The 27,296-nt window shown below is 42.5% G+C and overlaps 2 protein-coding genes across 2 annotated transcripts; one reads left to right on the forward strand and one right to left on the reverse strand.

The window, feature by feature from the left end:
* On the forward strand, window positions 1-25,811 carry LOC128258288 (fringe glycosyltransferase). Its single transcript, XM_052989840.1, has 7 exons — window positions 1-345; window positions 6,262-6,666; window positions 14,103-14,151; window positions 15,262-15,364; window positions 23,752-23,890; window positions 24,753-24,927; window positions 24,993-25,811. Exons 1-7 carry the CDS (start codon window positions 214-216, stop codon window positions 25,226-25,228), a joined length of 1,239 nt encoding a protein of 412 aa, XP_052845800.1. The 5' UTR covers window positions 1-213; the 3' UTR covers window positions 25,229-25,811.
* LOC128258289 (uncharacterized) lies at window positions 22,366-23,743 on the reverse strand. Its single transcript, XM_052989841.1, has one exon. The coding sequence runs from the start codon at window positions 23,651-23,653 to the stop codon at window positions 22,514-22,516; it is 1,140 nt and encodes a 379-aa protein (XP_052845801.1). The 5' UTR covers window positions 23,654-23,743; the 3' UTR covers window positions 22,366-22,513.
* Window positions 25,812-27,296: the final 1,485 nt, after the last annotated feature.

Genomic DNA, 27,296 nt, shown 5'->3' on the forward strand with positions numbered 1-27,296 from the left:
ACGCGCTTCCCAATGAGTTGTTTTCCAATCTTGCAACCAGCAAGACGTGAGTGCGCGCGTGTTGAAAGAAATCGAATGAACCAAACTCGAAAAACCAAAAGTTCGTAAATTCAAGACCCCCTGCTACAAATTAAAAGTTGAGAATAAACGAGTACAAAACCTAGTGATCGGATCAAAAGTGGCTTCGATGTGCGCGTAGTGGCCCGTAATCGTATGATGAGCCTGACTGTGCTCTCGCTGCCGCAACGTTTCAAGCGAATCCTGCAAGCCATGATGTTAGCCGTCGCCGTCGTCTATATGACCCTACTGCTCTACCAGAGCGCCTACGGATATCCGGGCATCCAAGTGAGTTCTGATCGGGAGTGGGCGAACGATATGTTCAGTGCGTGGGTGTTTTGGCCCCGCGAAACTGTCATACCGCTGATCTGCATAAGTTGCAGAGGCCAGACAATTTGCATTATCCCCGATCCCGATTCCCAATTCTCAATGCCCGATCCTGACGACGTCGACGATTCGTGCACTTTCATAAATCAACGCCGGCGACTTTTGCAGCTGCGCATGCGTCCAACGTCCGGCTTTGGCCGTTAAAAAACCTTTTACGCCCTTGCCTTGCATATAAAACAGTTTCGGCTCTTTGGTTTTTGCAATTTTATACCCTTATTGGGGGTATCATAATTAAGCTCCGATGTTTGCAAAAGGGTCTTAAAAGGATATGTACTCTTTAAAGAGTAAATTCCTCGTCAATTTAGGGACTGTTCAATGCTATAAGTCAAGGAGATCGAAAGATTTTTTTTTTAAGTTGGTTCGACCAATATTTGTCAAATCTTTGACAATCTTTTAATGCTATATAAAAGTCGAGCCATTTCAATATACTATAGTAAAGTATTTTTAATTTGGAACCCTTGTCAGATTTTAAGTTGAAAAAGTCAACTGGTTTAAGTTGTTAAATTATTTTGAGATCAAGATTTAGCTAACCTTGGAAATATCAAAACAAGTTTTTTAGCTCTATATAACACCTCACTTAATCAATTTTCCCGGATAAGTACATAATAGCCCAATGGATCCTATAAAGATTATCCGATATTCCACTATCCCATAGCTACAATGGAATAAAAACACCGCAAGAGTATACAAAGTTTCGATTGCTGAAACAACTGCCTACCTTTTTTTGCATTTTTTTTGCCGACGGCAGAGCGTCGCCAAAGCTTTCAGATGCCCGATTCCAGGGCCTTTCAGGGTTCTGAGCCCTGTCTTCTCTCCCCATTTATTATTGTTCTCCTTTTTTACTTCGGGTTTTGCATAAATTTTTGTGTAATAAAATATTGTGTGCTAATATTACGAACGCGGGGTTGAGAGGGGGAGTCCAAGAAGACTGAGCTAAACGGATTCGTCCAGTGGAAAGTCTTGTCAGTCGCATCACAGATAACAAATAGTTGAGGTCCGTGGGAACTGGCTTACATCGCCTCGCATTGCATCCAAAAATAGTAAACAATTTTGAGTGTTTGCATTCTTTTGACACCTGCTAATTAAAATTAAAGTAAAATTTCCATCTAAAGGTAAAAATACCTTAAAAAAAAAACTCAAAATATTATAAGACATTTTTATACATTTATTGAATTGTTCACAAAAACTATTCTTAATCAGTAAATAAATCTTAAACTGGTTTCTCATTTTATTAAGACTATCACCAATAGTTTTTTTAATCGGAAATAGTATAATTTTTGCTATCATTTTTCATTTTGGGCATTTTCTGACACATCTTTGCTTTGAATGGTGGTTCTTTCCCCTTTCTTCGATCAGTAATCCAAGCTTTGAAAACTTTAACTTTTCGCCCCTGGCAACAGAGTTTAGAGCTCATAATTGAATCAGCTCCTGCATCCTCAAAAATATCCATTTACTCCCCCTATTCACCACTTTCCGGTTCCTCAATTTGCAACTCAATTGCTCAACTTCGGGGCTTCTGTGAGTTTGTGGCCCTCCTCAGTAATGTTTTCGCATGCTGCTTCTAGTGTAATTAAAAACTTTATGTTGTTTTAATTCGGACAATGTTGTTGATGTTGCTGTTGTAGATCTTCCAGTTTGCTTTTTTTATTTTTTCTGTACTGGGGTCTAACCGGAAACTCTGCAGAAATTAGTGCTACACACATCGCACTACTAAATGCTGAGCCGGATTAAAAACTGTCGACAACCGCTGCTTGTGTTGTTAGTCTTTTCAATTGAAGTTCTTCCATCGGAGGTCTGTGACTTGTCCCAGTTAAAAAACTGCATGCCATGTACAATTTGCTTAATTCTTTTTTGTATTTTATTTATGAGTGTTCTTTTTTGTTCCGTTCCTAAATGTTGCGCAAAAATTGCTGTTTGTTGACTTGGCTTGGCTCGATTCTTCGAACTGTGGAACAGTTGACTGGACACATACTAAACTGGGCTTGGCATTCGGCTGATAAAGCAATAATTTCCAGATTAGGTGGGGGTTCGGGGTCTAAAAACCCCACCTTTCAAAAGTCTCCAGTATCCCATGTCCCATGTCCAGTTTGCAACTCACGTCGCCAGGTCGCCATGTCGCGTGTTGCTGACGCATAAATCATAAGCGAAATGAATAATAATCGTCAAACGATTTGGTTGTTTATGAATTTGTTTAAAGTGGCGCGCCGAATGGCCATCAGTCGCTGATTGATTCGAGTAGTTTGTTGTGGCTACACTGAACAGAAATGTTTTATAACATTATTAGACAAGCTGAAAATAGAGCAAAGGATTTATACTATTATGTACTCCATTACAAATGTCTGTTTATTTGAGAAAGACATTTTTTTTGTTCAACTGACTCACTCGACTTTACTTTTAATATTTAAAATAACTATTACAATTATTAAGACATTTAAAAAAAGTTTCTTACAACTAAATTTGATTCTCTTGACTTAAAAATATATATGAGTTTCAATGAAAATTGTCTAGAATATTAGGCAAATATTAGGCTATAATGTGATGCAAAGGTTTTTTTGAAGAAATTGATTAAACACTTTTTAGTATTTATTTTCAAAATGTTTTTATACATTTTTTGCTTAATTTCTTTTTGCTGAGTGCAAGGTAAATTCATAATAACATTAACAAACTCTTCAGCTGAGGAGCATGCAAATCAGCTTCAGGAAAGCAACAGCCAGAAGAAGCATTCGAGGCAGCCAGAGACAAAGACCGTGATGATGTGATTCCTGTTTTTGGCCAGGCCAAAAGCAGGTGCCTGCTCTTCCCATGGCCAACTTGATGCAGCTGGTTGCAGCTACCTTTCGTGCCCCACAATCCCTCCCTTGAGTCCGCTCACATAATCAGCCCGAAAAAGTTGACGACATTAAGCTGCAGAAGGCGCCTGATAAAAGCAGTATCTGCAGCTGGGTAACCGAGTATCTGGGTATCTTTTGGTGGTCGCTTAATTGAGCCTGGATGCCGCTTGGCTGCTTGGATGCTTGGCTGCCTGGCTGCTGTTGTGTGTATCTTATCTTAGATTCGTATCTTACGGATAATATTGTTAAACAGCATTTAATGAAGATTTTCCCGCTCGCTCAGCTGGAGGCGCTCGGTTCTGATTGCATTTTTTGGGGAATGCCTTTGATTTTGATTTTCGATTTCGCTGATTTATGTTTTCCGTTATGGGACCAGAGTTTAACTCAATTAATCTTCGCACAGGTCGCGCGGGGGTAGATTCCATTTGGCGCCCTTTCATATCATTCACTCGCACCTCGCCGCCCGATTCTTTTGGTTTGCTCATTATTAATTGACATGGAAATGTTTATAAACATATTAATCACTTGGCTAATGAAGCATTAGTCATTCGAGTGGGCGTGGTGGGGGGCAGAGATTGTTCGGACCGTGTTAAATTTGTTTTGGGATTGGCTTCGGCTTTGTATCTATTGGATCACCCTTCGCCCGGTACTTGTATGATGTGCACAGAGAGAAATATTTGAATTTAATGACAGATCTTAATATGAATTGTTAAAAAGTACCCTTTAAATGATTTTGAATCAATAATTCAATATTGCTATAGCATAAGTAAACAAAAAGCATAGAATAAAATAATTCCAATGAATATCCAATATTAATCCTAATCGATTAATCTTTTGCAGGTAACTGTGTATTTTAATTAAATTCTGTGGAAACCAAATTTCTTTTGGTTGGTTAGATAAAAGCACAAACCGCAGAAAAGTTTTGTGGTCATGTGACACTATTTTGCCTGCTAAAATGTATAATTATTTTCTGTGTAGTTCGTATATTGTGTATTGTATCTTGTATCTGGCGGAGTGCGCAGGCGGCCTGCATATATGGGCACACGTGTATCTGTATCTCTAACTGAATCTGAATCCGCAACTCTACCCTGTATCTGTATCTGTGCTTGTACAGTTTCATCACGTTCGAGTAATTCGCAAATCCCACAAAAGTGTCACAAAGTGTTGCTGTTTGTAGTCCGTATAGTCCGTGTACTTGATTTGCATACTAGTACGGGTACGCAGCAATTGCATCATGTCGGGGATTGGAAACTGGCTCACATTCTAATCCAATCCGAACCTTGAATTTACGGAACCCGCTTAATTGAAAGAGGCGTTCTCCGCGTTATATAACCCACTCAGCGGCGGCTTTCACTGTTTTGCAGCCGAATCCCTCACAAGTCAAGTCACGACTTCTTCGCTATCTTTCTTGGGCAAATCTCCGTACGATTTCCCATATTCGCAATTTCAGTCGCTGCCAAATTAATATTTCAACATTTTAATTGCTTGGGGTATCGGGTTCAGGTTTCCATCGGCGACGACGGCAGTTTACACCTGCCACTGTCATCGTCTCACTCTCCAATGCCATTCCCATTTCCTCATTAGGGAGCTGCCATTATATTGAACACCGTTTGGCCCTCGATCGTGCGGCAATAAAATTCTATGAGCCCAACTTGTGGCCGCTATCAACGAGACAATTTCGTGTGAAGCATTATAAACCAGCGGGGCCAAAGAGAAATCTTCCTTTGGACAAAAATAAAAAGGGGGAAGCTGGTTTAGCTAGATTTATAGCGGAAGTTGCTTTCCGATTTGCATAGGAAAAGAGTGCTAGAACTGGGCTGTCTTTCACCCGAGGTATTACCTATTCGAGCAGCTTACCTCGACCTTTATCTCTGCCTCAATCAAAGCGAAACTTCAGGCCCATTGCCCATGCCTATGCCTATGCCTATGCCAATGCCCAACCTGTCCCCGATTCCGTGGAGGGCCATTAAAACGAGCGCTGGGGAAATCTCGAAGAAGAGCAATTGAAGAATCGCCGACAACAAAAGCAAATGAACCTGTTATCAGTGGAAATTAATCAAGCAGTTCACTCCGACTCAAAGCAATCTCAGTGGGTTCTCGTCTCCCCGTTCCATCCCGAACCCAATTCATATCCCAATCCCTATACCGATCCCGATCCCGATCCCGGTTTGTTTGCTCTTACTCAGCATTTATGGCGGTGTTGCTGTTGTTTATTCTGCCTGCTGCCGCTCATTTGTTTGCCATTGTTGTTTGCCATTGAAGTTCGCCTTTGTTTGCCAGGTGAAAATGCCCGAAGTTGAGTCCGAGGAGTGGGGGTACCAGTACCAGTACCAGTCCCTGTCCAAGTCCCAGTTCGAGTTCAAGTGTGAGTGAGTGTCTCCTATAGAGCGGGGGCGTCTTCATCTTTTTATTGCCCTACGTGCGATTTACACAGCAAATTTACATTAACCCCCCGCCACTTGCTATATTTTTCTGGCACACACTGCGAGAAAAGGAAAGTCAATGACCAAATAATGGTTGAGATTTTTAACTTTCCATTCCGCTTATATTTGTTTTTTAATCATTTTTAAAAAATGAAGAAAATGTTGCTTGGCAGCTTCAAATTTTCATTATATTAAGATTGATTTTTTTTTAGAATTGATTTTTTTGACTTTCTAAGATGTAGGTATTACTTTGGTTCAAATAATCAAAATTAATAAAATTTATAATTTTTTTGTATTTGCAATAATAAATAAAATGCAATTGTAAAAATAAGGAAACAAATTTACTACTTTGATTTGGAAATAGTTCTTACTTGCATTGCGAAAGGTTAGAAAAACTAGCCCATTCTTACTTTCATTGAAGTAATTTGACTATGTATTTAGGTTATAATAAAATGTTGTAATAAATCCTTTTTATGAAAAAGGTTTGGTTTACTGTTTCAAAATCATAAGAGTCTGCATAAAGATTTTTGGTTCGAAAACTGACGGAATTTCTCTCTCTGCAGGTGCCGCACAGCCAGGTGGATGGCCTGTCCAGCGAATCCGTGACCACACATCGCGACCAGCTGCTCCAGGACTACGTGCAGTCCTCGACGCCCACCCAACCGGGGGCGGGGGCACCGGCCGCCTCACCCACCACCGTCATAATCCGCAAGGACATCCGCAGCTTCAACTTCAGTGACATCGAGGTCAGTGAGCGACCCACGGCCACCTTGCTGACGGAGCTGGCGCGGAGGAGCCGAAACGGGGAGCTGCTCCACGATTTGTCCCAGAGAGCGGTGACTGCGACGCCCCAGCCGCCGGTCACCGAGCTGGATGACATTTTCATCAGCGTGAAGACGACGAAGAACTATCACGACACCCGGCTGGCGTTGATCATCAAAACCTGGTTCCAATTGGCCCGCGATCAGGTGAGTCTGCCGTCCAACGATCGTCTAACGATCGATCTGCGATTAGTTGGAGCTAATTTCCTGCCAGGTCGCTGGTGGGTGGGCGACAATTGGCTAAGTGGGGTGAGCTCCAAAGGTTGCCAACCGAGATCGAAGATTTGGCAACCCTGGCTTGGGTTTGGCCAATTTGCATAATGAGTTTTTAAGCTGGCGGGAATTGATTCGATTTCGTTGGTTAATTTTATGTCTGGCGATTTATGATTTTTTTTTGGCGGTCGCTTAATTGGCCATAAAAATGTCTTCATTCATTTGGGGCTTAGCGGCTAAGAATATGGCTAATAGCATTTGTTTTTGTGGTCGAAAAAAATAACAAAATAAACTAAACGATCGCTTTTGTTTATGATTTCATTGAGTGCTAAACTGCTAAACCAAAAAATATAATCGAATTCCGGCCGCTCAATGGGTTTTCATGTGGTGAAAGGATATTTATTGTTGTCATTGTTCAAGTTGCTGTTGTGGCTGTTGCTGTTGCCGTTGTGGCAGCAATATCGTCTGAAACGGGGTGCCAACTTATGCAAAATCACGCGTCACAAATGTGTTTTGTTATTGTTTACACAAAACTGCACTCATCGTTGCTGACAGGCATTGCAGCCAAGTCACAGCAGCAACATCACCGAGTCACAACAGCAACTACAACAACAGCAACAACAGCAACAACAACAACAACAGCAACAACAATAACGAATACAAAAACATGAACCGAAAACACAAATAAATAACCCCCAAAGGAACATGCCAGTGTGTGTATTGTACCTTTTTGGAAAATTGTAAAAATGCTTGACGAGCACGTTTCGAGGCATTTGCCATCAGCAAGAGCAACTGCAGCAGCAGCAACGGCAATAAAAGGGGTTTTTTTCTCTCATATTTGCAAACCCCTAAGGACTGGCAGGGGCTTAAAAAATAAAAAAAAAAAAAGATTTTAATGGGTAGGTGTGGGGGGTGAAAAATGTATTTTTTTCTCCTGAAATTGGTTATCGTTATCGGCATCGATGTGCCCAGCTCAGTTGCCACACTAAACGTTCGAACAACATTCACCGGCAACAAGCTCCGTTTGGTCAACAGGCAACAAAAGTTGCTCTTGTGTACTTGCAACATTTCACAGCGGCAACGGGCAACATATCGCTGGTAACAATTGGCGGCTGCCGCCTCTGCTCCTCATCTTTTCCTCTATTTTCTTTCCGATTTGGCCAATTATTTTGATGGAAACTCTGTGGCTCATGTTGTTGCACGTCATTTGCCGTGTGGTTAACAGCAATGTGGAGCAGCGACAGGCAACAACTCAAAGCTGCGTTCGATTTGATTGGCTGCGCAGCAGCGTTTGAAAACAATTTGTTGTAATTGCTTGCTGCTGTTGCTTTTGCTGTTGTGTTTGTTGTTGTTGTTGTTGTTGTCATCGACGAGTTGTTGTTGCTGTTGATTAATGTTTTGTTTGGTTGTTGTCAAGACAGCGCCCATAAAAGGGCAAAGCCTGACTCGACGAACCCGATGTCGAATCGATGCTGAGCTTGTTTTCAGGAAGACTCGAAATGGGGATCACAAGACGTGGGTATTCTTCTGCTTTTGTTGGGTGATCAGAAATGGCTGTAATTGGGAAATTGAACAAATTTAAAAGCCGTGGGGAGTAACTTTTAATCAAAATGAGCTTAGTCTGACATTAGTTGTTGAATTTCATTCAATTTTCACAAGCTTAATTTAATAAAATTTAAGTAATTATTCGCTAGAATGTTCGGATATCATAATGTTATCAAAATGTTATTTTAAACATTTTGCTGACATTGAAAGTACTTAAATTTAATAGGGCAACTAAGATGTTTACTCTAACATAAGAATCGAACCGTCTTTATACTTAATTTACGAATTAAATACTGAACTATTAGAAAGTTTTTATACTTTACAAGTCCTTTGTAATCATAGCAGAATCATACAATACAGAAGTACTCACTGAAGTTGCTAAAACCTCAAAAGTCTTTTCGCCAAGTTTTTGGAGGTCAATGTACCACTCGAAACCCGGCAACTCTGTTTGCCATTACAGATCAAGAGATCTGGTACTTGACAACGACCTACCCCCCCACTCCCCACTTGTTTGTCGGACGTTTGATGAATGATTCAAATTTTTCATGCTTACAAATGAGCATAAATTACTGTAAACAGTTTTGGCCAAAACTGGAGAGCCGTTGCTGCAGTTCGACTTTGATTGAATGCCCGATGCGGCTTAGACATGGGGGGAATTCGTTTTGCATTTTCGTTTTTATTTCCACTTGGATATTTTCCGGCGAACCGCCGGCCTGCCACTGACTTTTGTCTCGACCTGCACTGACTTTGGCTACCAGTTTTTCCGAAGCAGCCCGATTTGCATGCACTCCGCGGCCTGAGCCTCATTTGTTGGGCCAGCGGACGCATGTCAAATGTCAGCACTGGATTTCTGTATCTCTGCAACGGCGGATAGATCGGCGAACACGGACTGACAGCTTGTCCACGGAGTGTTCCTGTGGGTGGTTGTCTTGATTTGCTTGTCTTGATTTGCTATTTACTTTTAATGAAGCTTCAGAGCCTCAGAGTTTCGGTTGCCTGACTTATTGTTTGATTGATTCGCATGGAAACTAAAACCAGTTAACCAGTATGTCTTTTATTCTCGTTGGTTCTGGGGAAAAACTGGATTTCTTTAAAGCTCGTCGCATTTTATTAGGCCCACATGTACATGGTCCCCAGCTCCCTGGAAAAACAATGTCGTAAAACTCAGTTAGACCACTCGGTGCTGATTTTGCTTTAATTTTTTTTTGTATTTTTGGTGCCGCCGGTCCCCAGTTGGGGCTATTAAATTCATAACGCGCCATGTCCCACAGTTGCGGCTTAAATCTCATTAACTCGGCTCCTTTGCTGGCATTTCTCTACTCTACAATCTACGCTTTAATGTCGCTGCTGTGACTTTGAGCACGGCTGAATCACTGGCCTCTTGGACGTTGACAGCCAGACCCGTCCAAAAAGCCAGTGATGAATCACTAAACGGCACACAGCCGGTGCCCCTCTGTTATGTACTGTGTGCAGTGTATATGTTCTAGTACCATATCGCGTCTGGTTGCGTCAGCTGCTCATAAATAAGGAAACGGACCTCGTCGTCCGCCCGGCCTGCCATCCGCACTTGGTACGATCTCGTTGTTCAAGTTTTTGAGCTTTCCCGCTTTGATTTGCCTTTTTCCCCCGGATTCATGTGTATGAGCATGCAATGCCAATTAAAGGCCAATTAATGACAATAGTCGGTACCGAAAGTGTGCCGCCAACGCACAAGATAGAATACAAAACCAACTGATGTTTGTATAGTAGTTTTTCGATACAGTGCGGATTGAAAGTGCGATGCTGTTTAACTAAGTACTAGAGGAGCAATTACTAGATATGTTGATTACAAATTGATTAGGAAAGAAATTAATGAATTATTGATTCATTTTGAAAATTACAAAAAGCTCTTTTGAAGGACGATTATCGAAAATAAGAAAAAATTGTATTAAAACCATAAATCTTAAAAATTATAAACAATATTTTCTAAACTTAACTCATTTAAGTATTGGTTTACTTAGAGTTCTACCTGTTGGTTTTTCTTTCTGTCTACGAGTGTTCTCCCAGCTGGTTTTCCCTTTTCACTTACGTTTTTTCACTCAAGTTCATAAATCTATGCCCCAATGAACCGCACTGTATAAAGCGCATTCATGGCCACTCGGGACTTTATCATATAGTAACAGCCCGTGCCTGAACTTTTGCGAGGGCCTTTGCTCTGTTTGAGTTCTGCTCTCAATGCTCTTCAATTGAATTCAATTCGCAATAAATTGGAATTTCAATTGTTGCTGCTTTTTCGTCCGCTGTCGGCGACACAATTTCGTCAGTCATACAACCGCAAAACCCCTCCCCCCACACCTCATCGCAATTTTTATCCAGCAACACCCGCATGCAACTTCCTTTTTAATGGCTCTCGTTGTCAGTTCATATTTGCGTTGTGAACATATCTGAATATGTACACACATATAGGAGGAGGATGGCCTGTTCTGTTTATCCGCAAAGAATTCGATTTCAGAATGTCCCGGTTGATTGGCTCTTAATCACTTTGCCATCGCATTAATTGAATGCTGAGTCGAATACCTCTCTGAATGAATACCTCTCTATTCGATTTCAGAGAGTTGATTTGACTCACAACAAATCACGTAATTGATTCATTTGCTTGGTTTCTGTTGTGAGCATTTAACACTTTTGTGCCTCAGTTGCCGTGGGGCTTATTCTTCAGGTGAAGACAGATCTCGTGGTCCGGGGTGTACAGGTGTTTCGGGGGAGGGGCAGAGATCTCACGGAGAAATCCCAAAAACCCATAATTAAAATCTCGGCCTTTGTGGTTTTGTTGCTGAAGAAGATTACGCAAAATGTGAAACGCCCAGAAATTGTGGTTGCTTCCTGAATTGAACGTTGCGTGTGCGTTGGTGCTGAGAAACCTATAGTTATGGGAAGCACTTTGGCCTAGGAAGAACATATGACTTTTTGGAAAAAAACGAATTTTTTTTTTTACTAAAAGATAACTTAGTTTTGGTGCTTATAAAGTTTTATTTAAGTTCATGATTGAGTAGTAAAACCGCCTACAGAACTAATATTACTTAATGCCTTAATTTAAAATCATAATTTATAGTCATATAAATGATCTAATGCTAGAGTATTTACTCAAGTCCGTTTGTTTTAAATACTCATAAATTTTTTAAACCTGTTGCAAAGTTATAACTGAAACAATCTCGTTTTGTAACTTTTTATAACCACAGCAAGCGAATGGCTAAAATTAATACCGCTTGAAATTGCATCATTCAAAAAATATTGACTCTTTATTAGTTCAGTAACGGATAACTTCCTAAAGTCGATCAATAAACCTATTTTACTGCTCACTAGCGGCTAACTTTATTGGAAGTCTTGACGAAATTAGTCACATCCTGACTGAGACTATTCATTTTGCCAACTTTCACTTGGTCTTCGAGGCTGCACTGGACAATTTTGGGAAAGCATCATATCCCTTGTCCACGCCTCCTGCTCATAGATTATAATTTTGGCCACTTTTCGTTTTGGGCCGGGCCAATGCAGAAAAATGCAGACAAAGCCGCCGTTTGGCTTCGTTTTTATTTCGGAGTTGTGGTGTTTTTTTGCGGAGTTGTTTAGCTTGTGGGACCTGGTCTAGATGTAAGGCCAGCTGCAACCGCAGACAAAATGCGCGGCTAGCTGACCGCACCCCACGTGCTTTTCCAGGTGAGGATTGGGATTTGGGGAGGGGCAGTGGCAAAAGCAGGGGTTTTTTGCAAGGGTGGGCATTAAATTTTAGCGCGACCGAGAAAAAACAAAGCACATTGGTAAGAGGAAAACAACGCCAACAGCCAACGGCCAAAAATGCTTCAATGGTTTGTCCAAATGGTTGGCCACAGTTGCCTTTGGCCCGCAGCTGCAGTTAGAGACGCAGACGCCATTGAAAATGCAGTGCTTGTTGCCGGTTTTCGTTGTATATTGGCCAAGTGGAGCTGTAGTTGGAGTTGGCCAGCTGGTGTTTGCCGTTTGGCTTGTGCTTTTCCTGGGCCGCCTTTTTAACTGTTGGCTTTTTCCCTCTTGGGCGCCGAAAACATAACGAATTGTTGTGGCAATCGCTTCGTTCCAATTGAGTGCATGCCACGCCATGAAAATCCAGCGAGACTCAACAGATTTTTGCCACCAAGTGTTGGCCAAATTTATGAACTTTAGATCCTTCGTCTGGCTTCAATTCGATTTCTATACGGTGCTCTGTAAAGAAGTATATTTAATAAACAACCAATCATATACCAATTAAGTAAAAAACACAAAGTTGTGTTGACATTTTTAAAGCCTAGGAAATTTTTCTCGGCGGTAAACTTGTCGTAAAACGAACCTTAAACTATTTCTATTGAATTTTTTAATTTTGTTTTTTGTATTCTTTTTATTAGACATCGATAAATACATTGTAAAAATTGAGTTTCATATTTCATAAACGGTTCTTGTACTAAATAGCTAGTGCAAATAATGAGTACTATGAGCCCTCGATTTTAGAACATTACAATGTCAATACTATCGTTGATGTTCCAGCTTTCTAGCAGTTTAACCAAGATTTACTCTTACTCACCTCCCTGATTGCGTCAGTCTCGCATTTCCAATCGCTGCTTTCAATTAACTTGGCGCTCTAAAGAACTCTATTTATGGGACACTTCCATCAGAGCGGCCAAGTTTCGCCATAAATTTGCGAAACACGTTGTAATGCTGTTTGTCAACAGTTGGAACAGTCACATAAATTAAAAGCTAGTCAAGTGCGGACTGCAACTGCAGCAGCATCAGCGGCGGCAACACCAACCAGCAACAACAAGCCGGCAACATGGTGTTAACATTTTTCGCCCCAAAGCGGGGATGAAGCGGCCACATCCCGACGACTCTTGAAGAAAAAGTGGAGAAAAAAAGTGAACTGGAAAGGCAGACCAAAATAAAGAAAGAAGGAAAATCTCGTAAAAATCCATGAAAATTCAACAGACGACTTTAGTTGGTGTTGCTGCTGGTGTGCTTGAGTTGCTGATGTGCTGCTGGTGTGTTGCTGGTGTATTCGTATTGCTGGTCTGGATAAAGAACTCCAACTGCCGGCGAACTGGCAAACGTTGACTTTCTAACTGTTACAAGTCGTTGCTCAAAATGCTTGCGGAGCGGGCGTATTGTTTGCCCAAGTTGTTGCCGTACCTCTTACTTCCCAACAACGACAGCACAACATGGCCAACAGCAACATGGCTAACAACAACAGCCATAGCTGTTCGTGTAGTTGTCAAAGCTTTAAAACGATTTTCGCCTGATTTGACACAAAGGCAACGGCAACGGCAAAGGCAACGGCAAAGGCAAAAAGTTATTAAGGGTACCAGCAGCCAGCCAATTGAGTTGTTCGAGTAACAAATTTATTAAGGCCAAAAAATCGAGGGCCCCCGGGGAATGTCGCGAAATAGATTATGTTGGCGGTTGGGTTGGAGGGTTAATGGCTTGCCGGTGGTTGTTGCTTGGTGAAAGCCACTAATGAGCGGGAAGTACACCTCCTGAGAATTCAGAACCCTACCGCAGTCAGCGATGCATAAAAGACGTTTTTTTTCTTCTGGGGCGCTTTTTGCTTGAGTTATTTCTTGGACCGCTTCTGAAGACAGGGTGTGTGGGAAATTGCTTATCTGATTGCTGGACGCTTTCTTGTAAGTTGCTGACCAAACGCGTTTTTTGTGTTTGAATAATTATGCCAGCGACTGAAGAGTTAAAAGTTTCCCATGCTGCGATCTTTTGTAATTTACATGAACCACATTATTATGCAAAAATGTATAGCGCCTAACTTTGATTCTCTCTCTCTGTTTTATTTGCAGACCTGGTTCTTTACGGACACGGATGATCACTACTACCAGGAGAAGACAAGTGAGTAGAGGAAGCCATTAGTTATTTAAACCCCTTTCCCTTGATGATGATTTTCGGCCAAAAATTATATTTTCGAGCGAGGAAGAAAAACGAATTTATCACAAAAGAACAACAGCCTCTTTACCTGACCAAAAGCCCCGACCTCTTACCTTTCGATCCCGATTCGGATCCCAAACCAAAACCCGATCCCTTGCCTTTCATTTCGATGCCTTCGCCTGCCCCGTTCTCAATTTAGTTTCACATCAGTCCAGGACCACGCCCCCAGCACCGCCTAATATTGGCCACTGTCTGGGGCCATCCGAAAACCGATTAAAGTTTATAAATTCCATATCCCATAGAGGGTCAAAGCGAGCGAGCGAGCGAGTGAGGAAGCTTCATCACTCACCCGCATTTTAATTGAATTGCAGCTTGGGCTGCGCTTCGATTTTCTTGAGGTTTAATTAAAAAAAAAGTTCAAATTTCAATTTCGTTAAAAAAAAAAAATTGTATTTCATTTTTGCATACTCCAGCAGACAGAAAACTGAAAGCTAAGAACGCAAACTGTAGAGCAAAGAGCAGAAAACACAGAACCCAAAACCCGAGTCGATCTCAAGTTTCACACACTCACACACACAGACTCCTTTGGCATTTTGATTAGGCCAAAAGGATTCGGCTAAACACGCTCGGGGATTTTGAGTTATGTGCAGAGCTGGCTGGACAAAGGATAAGTTCGCCAGTCCCCGTTGTCTTGTGTTTAAATATTTCAACAATTTTCATCCAATTAAGGCGCAAAAGTTTTTGTGCGTTGCTCTGCTTTTCGCTTTTTATGTTTTCTTTTTTTTGTTTTTTTTTTTTCACTTTTTCACCTTTTTGTCCGCTCGCTCTGCTCACTGGCATCTTTATCTGCGGCGGCGGCTGTCAAACGATACAAAATGTATCCGCTGGATATGAGCGGCATTCTCGACTAACAAGCTACTGTTCGGCGGGCTGCAAAGCCTGGCCTTTTAGTTAATTAACATAGAAGTGGGCCCACGGCCGGCAGCTCCTTCTGTTTCTTGTTGGCCCGCTTAATTACCAATCTTTATCAGCCTTTTCCCCGCCACTCAACCTTCTCTTCCTTCTTCTTTTCAGAGGGCCATCTCATCAACACCAAATGTTCGCAGGGCCATTTTCGCAAAGCGCTCTGCTGCAAAATGTCCGCCGAATTGGATGTCTTCCTGGAGAGCGGCAAAAAGTGAGTCTTACACATATTCAAAATAAGTTATTGCGGATTAGATATTGAACTTAATGGCAGCGAAATAGAGCATTTTATATTTTTTCTGGGTTTCCATAGAAAGAATATTTAGATTTGGCATAAAAACTTATAATTTAATTAAAACGTTTCGATAATAACATCGTTTTCATATCGACAATACCTGGTATACCCGATTATAAATCCAATTCCATAATCTGAATTATTTGGACTATAAATTCATAATTCTCTGAATTATAAGCTCATATTCCTTTGCATTATAAAACCATATTCCTTGCCCTCCCATCCAATACACAAAATGTTCGCTTTATATAGGTGAATATTTATATGCTTATACGATATTGATTTTGTTCATTATATATGTCTTTACTTTGTAATTTCCCCCTAATTGGATATCCATACGTGTGCTCAGCTTCAATTTCACGCAAAATTATGGCATTATCTGGGGAGTTAAGAGGTCAGGTTGCACGTTGCTGCTGCAGCATCAGCAGCAGCATCATCTTCCCGACTGGAATCCCTAAAACGTTGTCATATTTGCGGACCTTTTGCTCCTTCGATGCATTTCTGTTTAACAACTTAAGAGAGAGCAATGACTCTTTGTGGTTTGCTGCTGCCGGCGCAGTTACTGCTGTAATAATAGACTTTAATGCTTTTAATAAGCGACCGCAGGAGAAGCCCATCATTCTATCCATGGGCAATACAAACACCCAGTTCTCCGGTTGTGCTGCAGCTGCCATGCGTTCTAATTTGCGCAATTAAGACGCAGCAACAGCAACAGCAGCAGCAACAGCAACAGCAGCAGCAGCAGCAGCAACATCCACTCAAAACTTGTCCAGCGACCGCAGCCCGAGAAGAAAAAGGAGCGAACCAGAAAAGACACTTCAACTAGCGCCCAAAGGAGCAGCCTAGAAATTCCACTTCTCTTTATATTTTCTTCATTTTTATTTTTATTTTTTTTTGCCTTTGCTTATTTGTAATTACACCGAGGAGCAACAGCAGCAGCAACAACATCAGCAACATGAAGAAATCTAGAACAACTTGGACATGCTTGGACTTCGGATGATGAGGATGACGAGCTTGGTGCTGCGATGGCTGGATGGCTGGATGAGCTGAATGGGCTGGCTTTCATCTTAAGTTGACTTGCCGTTTTGGCTTAGAACTTGAAACTGTCATTATACGAGCGCGGAGCATGCAATCAATAGCCACGGCAACAGCCACTACAACAAATTGTTGAAACAAAATAAATGGCCGGCAATGAAAATGTGCAGTTATGAGCGAGATGAGGCAGTTGTTGCTGCTGTTTATGTTGCTGTTGATGCTGCTGCTGCTGTTGCTGCTGCTGTTGCTGGTGGGTCCATGTGGATGGCAAAAAATGAGACTAAAAAGAGATACGAAATGGTATCAGGTGGCACAGGAAACTGGCTTGGGCATCCTTCTGGCTGATTGGCAACGTTTAAGACCCAGCAGCGAGAGTCAGCCAGCACAACATCGAAATCCCTGGCCAAAGAAAAACCCGAGCACAACATGAAAAAGAGGTTAATTAACGTGCATTCGAACTGGCAATTATGCCACGCTGCTTTTCTGCCTCACCCCCATGCTTTTTACAACCGAATGTTGCTGCTGCTGTTGCTGCTGCTGCTGTTGCTGCTGCTGCCGCCGAACGACTCGTACGCACGGCAGCAACATGTTGCTCGCAATTGGTTTTGGGCAACCGTGGGGCGTCGCAGGCAAAAGTAGCACCATTAAATGCAAATCCAGCCAGTTCTTTTAATTGCGTTTTGTGTGAGCTGCTGTAATGTGAATTTATTTGCCATAAAGCTTGAATTATTCGCTCCACTGTGCGGTGGCCGGGGAACGCCTTTCGCTCGCCTTGAATGGCTAATTGCAGTTGCTGTTGCCGCTATTGCCGCCGTTGCTGCTGCTGTTTTTGCCTGTCGGTGTTGGGTATCTATTATAATACCAAACAATTAGTGCAATTTAATTAAAACTACAGCAGCAACAATAGCAACTGCAAGTCATAGAGTAAAAGACAGCCAGGCGATGACCTGGCCCGTCACTCAAGACTCCATCGGAACTCCCACTCTGAGCTGAAGCAAAACCCAACCGACAGCAATCATCAATTATGAACACATATCGAAATTCCAGGCCACGGAGGCGCCAAAGGTTCCATGTGCCCCACTGTGCGCGACATTTGCCTTTCGGTCGAGGGCTTCGGGTATTTATTAATTAGTTTTGTGTGTTTTCTCGACTCTAAATTCCTTTCTCAAAGCTGCCTGACCTAATCTCTTTCGATTTATTTGTTTCAAGTTCTAATTTATCTCATGTCTGTTGGTTTTGATTTGGGTGTGTGCCTTGCTGGCCACACCTAATGTATGTGGCTGTGGCGCAAAACTTGTCAGGCAATTGTATAAACGGCCACTTATCTGATTGCAATCCGAGGTTGCCTCGCATCTCGTATCTCGAACCTCTCGGATCTCCCATCTGACGCATACAGATACATGGCTACTCTCTCGACCGAGCACGTTTCGTAATCAACATTTTGACATAACAAGAGTGGAGGGTCCCGAACTCAGGGTGTAATTACACCACGTAATATGCGTAATATTCACAGCATAAAATGTAAATGGGGCAAAAGAAATGCTGCCGAAGGATGGTTGTTGAGGCATCGGCATTGGCATCAATCAAGCCTGTTTGATGATGCTGTTAATGCTGCTTGTTACTTTAAAGTCTGTGGGTGCGTGGGAATTCGATTCGCCGTTCGGTTTTCGATACAGTTCATCAGGGAAATTTCCCATGGCAGGCGGGCCCCCTTAATCCCACACTGAGCCATAAAATAATAGAGTCGCTCGTAGTCGATACACAAACGTACATATCCATCTATGGCTGCGACAGTTTTAATCGTGGTCTGATGTCGCTAATGCACTTTCTTGGCTGGAGGGGGTTGCCCATGGTTGCCCATGGTGGCATATGTGAAAAGCCAGATGCTTATGCGGCCGCAATGTGTGAGAAAATGTTCCCTCTTTTCCACGGTTTTTGCGGCCAGGGGCAGCTATTTATAGAGAGAGTAAAGAGATGCGTGTGAAGTTGCCAGTTTTCCTTTTCGGGGGAAATAAAGAGCCATGGCGACACTCACCCCACACCCCACCCCGCTTAGAAACGCATCAATTTCATTTATTTGCCACTTGTGGCAGCACCACAACAATCCCAATTATTCAATTGATTGCAATGGTGAAAGGGAGAACAACGTGCATTTGTTGACATTGTCGCCGTATGGAAAAAATGCTCAAATCTTTGTCGGAATTGTGGCAGCGGAAACAAGCAATTTCACCGCAATTGCAACTGTGCAACTGTGCAACTGCAACAGCAACAGTAATATATATGCATATGGAGTTGGACTAGGAAATGCAATTGCTACTCCACATCCGGGAAGTGGCTTTGCTTTGCTCTACATTTCAATTAGCGCCTCTTGCCGACACACACCCCACACCCACACCCACACCCACACCCACACCTAAACGCACACCCATACCCACAACCATTCGCATAATCGCCGGCAATTGCCTTCAATTTGCGGACTCAAGTGCGCGCATCCACAAGATACGGATACACTGTCTCAGAATTAATGATTTGCTTTGTCAGGCTCGGACGATGCCAGTTGACAAATGCGTTTCAATTGTTTGTGCAGCCGCCCAAGAGAAATGCTTTTGTAGATGCGCAGGCGCACAGCTTCGAAAATATCTGACTCATTTGGATGCACAAAGAAAAAATATTCATCAAAATATTCATTAAAATTATATTTATATTTATATTTTTGAAAAGGTTTATAATAATTTTATATTTTATACTTTTACTTACATTTGTTCTTTATGTTTTTGAGTTTGTGATTATGTTTTTATTATCAGTATACAGTATACATTTCAAGTCCATTAACTTAATTGTTATATAAACTTTGAGTGTTAAACGTATCCTTTTAAATGCCTATTAAATCTTAAGTTATACAAACAAAAAATAGCCGGTTTTATGAGTCAAAGGAATAAAGACAAACTCGTTTTCAAAAATGTCAGGACAATATCCTCATTTCAAATCTTTAAAGACCACATTAAAAATCAGTTTTTTCTCCGTGCACTCTCAATGGAAAGCATCGAAAACTGCATTCGAAGTGGGAAGATTAATTTCCCTTTCAGCTCTCGATGCAGTCACCAGTCGTTTTGTGGCTGCCTCTGTTAATGAGGCAAACATTTTGGTTGACTTAAGTGGTCGGACTGCTGCTTAATGTAAATATCTTGTTGTCTGCCCCCACGGACAACATGACACATTGATTTGTATCAATCCGCGAAACTCGAGACCCGAAAGATACTTTCTGCTGTTCGGTCAGATGACAGCTGACTTATTGCTAATTGCAGGAGAGCCCGTTCCTGCCACATTTCGAAAGGAGAGGAGTCGAATAACATAAACCAAAAACAAAAAGCGAATCCGAATCCAAATCCAAATGAAATCAGTTCGTCATCGTCGTCTGTCGAGGTTTTTGGCGATCGCTTATCTCTGGCCGGCTGTCAAAATACTTTTAGCGCGGCCTGTTCGTACGTTACTAAGTTGCCTGCCGCTCTTAATGCGAAATCTATTAAGCCCCGTCTTGGGCCGCCTGCAACTCCAGATATATCTCCTTCGGCCGACTTGAAGTGCCCCGTCAATCATTTTTTATTGTGGCTCCAGACATAAACTCATTTCGCCTGCAATGTGGAATGACGACGCAGCCGCCAACGCCCCGCCAGCGTTTTAATACTTTAGTGGGTGAAAGGGGGTTAAGTGTGGGTCGGGACGGAGGTCGGGACGGGGCGGGACGGGACGGAGCTGGAAGAAAGAGCCCAGCTGGCAAACTGATCGAAATCTGCCCACATCAGCAGCAACAACACATCGGCCAAAGCTATGGCTATATGGCAACAGCAGCAGCAGCTGCTGCTGCAGCAGCGCGAATAATTGGAAAAAACGGCGATGGAAATAAACTAAAGTTTGCACTCGTTTCGCATTTCAATTTTTCTCGGCCAACGGCCACACACTCATATGCACTGGGAGAATTTTGGGTAATTTCTGTATATATATGAAGTACCAAATTAACTTGGCTAAAAACTTGTTATTTGTATTTAAAAGATAATTTTTATAAAATACATTATTTAAAATTTCATTACCAAGTTAAAATAAACAATTAAAATATGCTTAAAGCTTTTGCAAACTTAAAACAATTATTCATATTATTTTTGTTTGTAATAGCAGTTCAAAAAAATTAATACTTGCGGTATTTGTTTTGTGTTCATTTCAATGGTTTTTTTTTAAAATTAATACGTATAATAAATATTTAAAGTTTCTCTATGATTTATTATATAATATGAAATACACGGAAATATAAAAAGTACACATTATAAAAAAGTTTTTAAATTTTTCTCTGTGCATTGAAGTGCAATCCGATGCAAAGATAAACAAAGAAATAGAGAACCGACAAAGACAAACCCAAACCCAAAACAAACAAATAATTTTCGAAGCGGGGAAACAGAGAAAAGCCACCATCAGCGATCCCCGAATCGATAACCCGAATCGAAAGAACCGCCGAATGAAAACATTTTCATAAATGCCAATGAAATCAAAGAGGGGGGATAGCGTTAATTAAACAACAACGAACATAAACTAGCGTATAGATTTCAATTTGGAAAACAGGGAAAGCAGCTGCCTACGATGAAATCGGGAAGGGGGACTGCGTAATGTATGCTCTGTGCATAATTAAGCAAATTAAACGCGCATTTTTATGCCTCACGAAGCGACTAAACTGTAAAGGAAGGGAAAGAAATAGGAGGGATTTAGAGGGAGGAACCGGGGAGTCGCGGCCTTTTCGCACAGGTATCGCATGTGGCTGCCACAACAGCAGCAAAACTCGTAGACAACAGCAGCAGCATCATACAGTCAGGCAATTTATGAATGCCAGGCTTAGGAGTAGCATCTACTACTCCGAGTACCACACACACAATATATCCAGCTCCCCTTCGCCCTCTCACCTCTGTCTGGTCGCGGCTTATGCAATAAAAATTATATTAAATTACCCAACAGACGCAACGACAAGCAAAGACAAGACAAGCCAATCCTCCAAGATTCGATTCGATTTTATTGAATACTTACGAGCTCAACGAAAGTCGCGAATCCCCAAGAAATGTGATTGCCAGGTCGAAGTTGGGGATACACTTTTTGGTTGTATAGAATATAAAGCGAAATTAAATTATTTAAGTTTTTTAATTTTTAAGATCTGTTCTTTAAAATGTCGAGTTCCCAAGAATTTTGCCAGCCAAGTCGAAGCTTAAGATATACTTTTTAGGTGTAGAATATATTCTGCAAATTGAATATCATTTAGTATTTCTTTTGAGATCAGCAATTTGAAATTCAATTTGTGTACAGTTACACAATTTACTTTTTGAGTGTAGAAAATATATTGCAATTTATTAATTTATTATTTATTTAAAATTAAGTATTTCAAATTACATATTTCTAAAGCTCAGATCTAGTCTACAAATAACTTTTTTAAACATGTAAAATCTCAAAGCTAAATCTTAACAGCTTAAAAAATAGTGTTTCTTTAAACAAGCTGCTGATCAAGATAAGCAGAAAGCGTAATAAACCTAGTAAGCCAAAACACCTTAGAGTATGAATTGCAAATTTCTCTTTATCGAGCCTCCCCATGGGATTCCAAGCGATTTCCCGCGTTACCAATATCACCCTAAAAGGGAGGATCCCCTCGACAAACAGGGAACACTGCACCCGAAGCTCCCCCCAAGATAATGATGGCCAGCGTGGACCTTTCAGCTGCCGCTTAATGCCATCATTAGTCCACCGTGGGCTACCGGATATGGCTGATCGTTTGTCACTATAAAATCTGCAGCTGCAGTCGTCGACTTGCGATCTTTATCTACCTCCAATCCCCCCCCCCCCCCCCCCCCCAGGGTAATTGCAGTCTAAATTAGTGCACTTTTTATGCGGCTTAACGGAAACAGCCTTGGGAGGGGGGTCCTCATATATGCTTTATTGCCTAAACGAATCGATTTGGATGGGGACTAGCGGGGCTAGCAGGGCTAGCGGGTTTAGTATTGCCGACTAGCCGGATATGCAAGAGCTGCGAACGCCATAGATGACGTCGTTGGCTTCGGGCAGCTTGCAGACTTTGCCCGAAGCGGGACGATTTAGTCGCTGTTTTAGGACCTTCAGATCGAGATTGTTGACCCGCACCATTAGGGTGGGTTCCTTTTCCACGGATCGACAGACGACGGTCTTGTGGCAATTCTGAGGTTGTCCCGGCAACAGGGGCATAGTCCTCAACCTGGCATCGGGCAAAACGCCCACGATCTGGGGGCCCACATCGACGCCGACATTGGTACTGTTGCAGGAGAGGCAGCAAATGCCCGAATTGATGAAACCAGCTGCTCTGGGACAGGCGTCCCTCTCCTCAATCAATCTCAATCGCCGATCAATGTCGTCGAAGTGATCCCGAATGTACTTCTTCAGCGCCGGCATGTGCACCTTGTCCAGCTTGCTGTCCAGCATGTCCTGCAACTCCTCCATGGTGCCAATGAACGTGAGGTTGTACTCCTGGACCAGAGCGCGCAAGCTCTCAATCTCCACCACACACTGCTTGACCAGTTCCAGGCGCTTGAAGAGCGCTTCGGTCTGCTTCAGGAATGCCTGCAGTGTGAGGTAGAACTTCTCCAGCTTCCTGCTGACCTCCTCCAACTGGTCCAGAATCGGGGTGGCTATGTGCCGCATTAGCTTCTTCATGAAGTCCATGTTGCCCAGCAGGCTGCAGGCGATCTTGTTGTCCTCATCGCAAACGGTGCAGAGATCCTCGCAGGGCGAGGCATACTGTTCGGCCTGATGGACCTTGAACTTCTTGTCCTTGGTTTTGTTGCAAATGCGAATCTGCTGGAAGTGACACTCCACTTGGCACTCCAGCTTCTTGATGCGCTGCTCCATTCTCTGCACTTTGTCCAGCTGCTCGGAAATGGGCACAATTGCCTCCACATCAAAGGGTAGGGGTGAGATCTTGGACTGTTCTAGGATGCGCTCCATGCACTTGCCCTCGAAGCCTCGAATGCTCACCATATCATTCTGGCAGTTGAGTTTTTTGAGCAGGACATTCAACAGACTGTGGAGTACGGCCACATTTACGTGGGTCAGCTCGGGTACACCCAAAGCAATCCTAGCCATCTCCTCCAGCGTTATTTCCACATTTACGGGCATTGTGAACTGTTAATAGTTTAAATGTTTTTTTTTTTAAATAATTTGTAACCCTAACTGGTGTGTTAATCAGCGTCTGTTGCTCTGTTCTTTTTTTCCAGATGGTTCTGTCACTTTGACGATGACAACTATGTCAATGTGCCGCGATTGGTCAAACTGCTGGACGAGTATAGTCCCAGTGTGGATTGGTATCTGGGCAAGCCGAGCATCTCGTCGCCGCTGGAGATCCACTTGGACAGCGTAAGTGCAAATGCCTGTTATTTCAGCATATTCTCCTATATAGTTCGTAATTACAAGCCTGCCTGCGATCGCCTTTCTCCATCTTCTGGCCCGCAAACAGAGCGGGGCCGTTATTTATGTGGCCACCATGGCCATTTGTCTATGCCGCCATTTGGCTTCCAGCTGCCAGCGCAAGCTATCATTAATAACCGATATGATCTGGCGCGGCAAAGGCAATAGCAATAGCAATAGCAATAGCAATAGCAACAGCAACAGCAATAGCAAGGCAACAGGCAGCCAGTCCCAGTTTGAGTCCGAATTTGAACCCGTTTTCCAGAGCAAGCCATTTGAAATATCGCCAGCTGATCCCGTAATGAATGTGCAGGCCATAGTTTTATCGGCTTAGCCAGCAGTGGCCAGGGATGGGAGTCAAACGACAGCAGGTAGTTGGCTGGGGCCAAACCCATTCAAAAACTGGCACAACTCGATCCAACCCTGATCGCAGCGGCGTGCATAATTAAAAAGCCCCAAACTTTACGCTTCATTTGCGGCAGAAAGATCCTGTCAAGTCTCGGCTTACGCTTTGGCCAGACCCGTGTATTAAGTTTCCAACTCGCACATGTCCATTTACATGGTCAATTAATCAAGCCACGTTTCGGGTTTTGGCCTGGCTTGGCTTGGCTTGGCTTGGTTATTTTTTTAATTTCAAGTCAATTTTCTCTGGGCCACTGCCAAAAACCAGAAATGAGATCGTAAAAAAAGGGATATTTACTTGGGTTTATCCTTTGGTCCAGCCATCCACTTGTGGACCCATTCATAAGCCAGTTCTTCCGTTAATCTTGTCCCTTTTCTCTTCTCTTCTTTTTATTTTTTGGATCCGCAGAAGAACACGACAACCAACAAGAAGATAACCTTCTGGTTCGCCACTGGCGGTGCTGGCTTCTGTCTTAGTCGGGCCTTGACTTTAAAAATGCTGCCCATAGCAGGTGGCGGCAAGTTTATAAGCATTGGCGACAAGATACGTTTTCCGGATGATGTCACAATGGGTTTTATAATAGGTGAGTTTGGGTTTTGGATGCTCCCCACAACCTTGAACCTTTACTAACTCGTTTGTTTTTTACAGAACACCTACTGAAAGTACCTCTAACAGTGGTGGACAACTTCCATTCGCATCTGGAGCCCATGGAGTTCATACGCCAGGATACGTTCCAGGATCAGGTGTCCTTCAGCTATGCCCACATGAAGAACCAGTGGAACGTGATCAAGGTGGACGGATTCGATCTCAAGGCCGATCCCAAGCGATTCTATTCCCTGCACTGTCAGCTCTTCCCCTACTTCAGCTTCTGCCCGCCCAGATGAGCTGGGTGACCCCGATACGATCCGATCCCGATCTCGATCCCGATCCGGGTCGCAGGAGATCGATCCCATTTGGCTGTTGCAGGCGCACGTCTGCACTGGATCGGTTGTGAACCGATGGGGCAGGCGTCAAAAACAAATCTCGCCACTGTGATTTATGATATAGTTTATGATAGTTTATGGTACACGCCGTATACGGTATATGGTATTTGAGCAACGAAAGGTTCTTTGTATATATAGAGAGCAGTTTGCAAACTGGATAGAAGTGCTTCCTAATGGTATAAGTTTTACTGTAGCTCTAGGTCTTGCAATTCCAACACAATTCCAAGTGCTTCCCTATAGCGTTACACGGATTCTTCCAATCGATTTAGTGCGTAGTTAAATTAATGGTCTAGTCTACGTTTAAGTTAACTTAGCTGATCAGAGAGACCGCTTGACCCTCTGCTGTGTAATACTGTAATGCAGTCTAATATTTGCCTAAACTAGCAATATGCGTGTATATAGTAGATCTGTCTAACTAAGGAATGTTTAAACCATTTTGTTAATTTTTAGTTTGCTTGAATAAAAACTGAATATTTTATTGAAACATTTGTTTTGTTTATCATTTTAATTGTTTGTACGTATTTGGTAAGTATTTGGCTTCTGTATAAGAATCTCATTGATAAAATTGAATGGAATAAAAATAGCGATGAAATTCTGAAAGAAAATGAAATATTTGATGACTCAATGATTTCATAATTTCCAGAGAAGGTTTATAAATTCCTGTGAACGACATAATCAATGAAGTGGAAGCAGTAATTTAACTTAAGTCCAATTCAATTAAGTCAAACATTTAAAGAGTATCAATAAAATAGTAAATTAACTGGCACACAATTGGCTTATAACAGTTTTTTATATCCCCTCCACATGAATAATGCTGCCCATTAAAATGCGAAAAAGTATCGAATGGCAGACAGCATTTGGGAATGCAAATCTGCCTCGAGGGTCCTTGAACTTCGATGTTTTCGACTTGTTGGCCCAGCGATGTTGTTGCGGTTGGCCGGCTTATCGGTTTCGTGTCACCGAACATTCTGTCTACTTGTTGTTCCAGCCAGCTTTCAGCTTCCTGTTGCTGTGCGCATTTTGCATTTTTGCGAAAATTCGTTGTTAATTAACGCTAAAAGCCATGTTTAAGCTGCTAAAGCGTTAACTTTCAGGCGATATGGATCAGAGACGGTGCGGTTTCGAAGACGACAGGAGAACGAGTGAGCCAGAGAGGCAGATAGATAGACATTGACATGTCCACGTCGATGCCCGACGATGCCCGACAATGTCCATGTCCATGTCCTGAGCAGACAATGCTCTCCGTCCGACGGAGTTGAGGGTGCCTCACGATACGGCATCTCGGCTCCAATGACATGTTGCGAATTTTTATAAAAGACTCACTCGACCGGCAGTTTGTGGTTCGGGTTTCGTGATATGTTAAACAGTTCTGGGCAATTATTTTTTGCTTTTAAGCCGTTCAAGCTGCCCGAGTGGCTGTATCCAGTTTTTAGTTGGCTTATATGCAGATAATCAGTTTTTAGTCCATGTCGGGGCTCAGTTTGGGGCGCGCTTTAATGAATGAAAGCTGCCTGGAAGGAGCAAGCCCCGTCTGCCCGTCTTCCTGGCTGCCTGGCTGCCAGGCTGCCTGTCTGTCTGGCAGGAGAACAAGGAGCTCGAACTGCAAGTCTGGTGCCTTGTTCGTTTTAATTGCAAGTGAAATCCTTGTCAGCGCTGTCGAGCCGAACGTCTGGCCGTCTCAGAGCCACAGCATCGATAATGAATTAATTATCATATATTAAAAGTCAGTTTGCAGCAGTTGCCCCCTGATAATCTGCTTTAGTCTTCAGTCTGGTAAGCCTCATGCCCAAATTCTCCATTGGTTGGTTGTGGCACACGCATCTCTTTGGCTTTTTATTTTCTTTGGATTTTCATTCATCACTTCTAAACCACAAATGAGAGATAAAGTCGTAACCGAAAATCCAGTGGTAATAACAAAGGCAACCCAGCAGTATTTTTCATTTCGACTTGGCGCCGCCCACGAAACCGA

The sequence above is a fragment of the Drosophila gunungcola genome (assembly GCF_025200985.1).
Source record: "Drosophila gunungcola strain Sukarami chromosome 3L unlocalized genomic scaffold, Dgunungcola_SK_2 000003F, whole genome shotgun sequence".
Lineage (NCBI taxonomy): Eukaryota > Metazoa > Arthropoda > Insecta > Diptera > Drosophilidae > Drosophila > Drosophila gunungcola.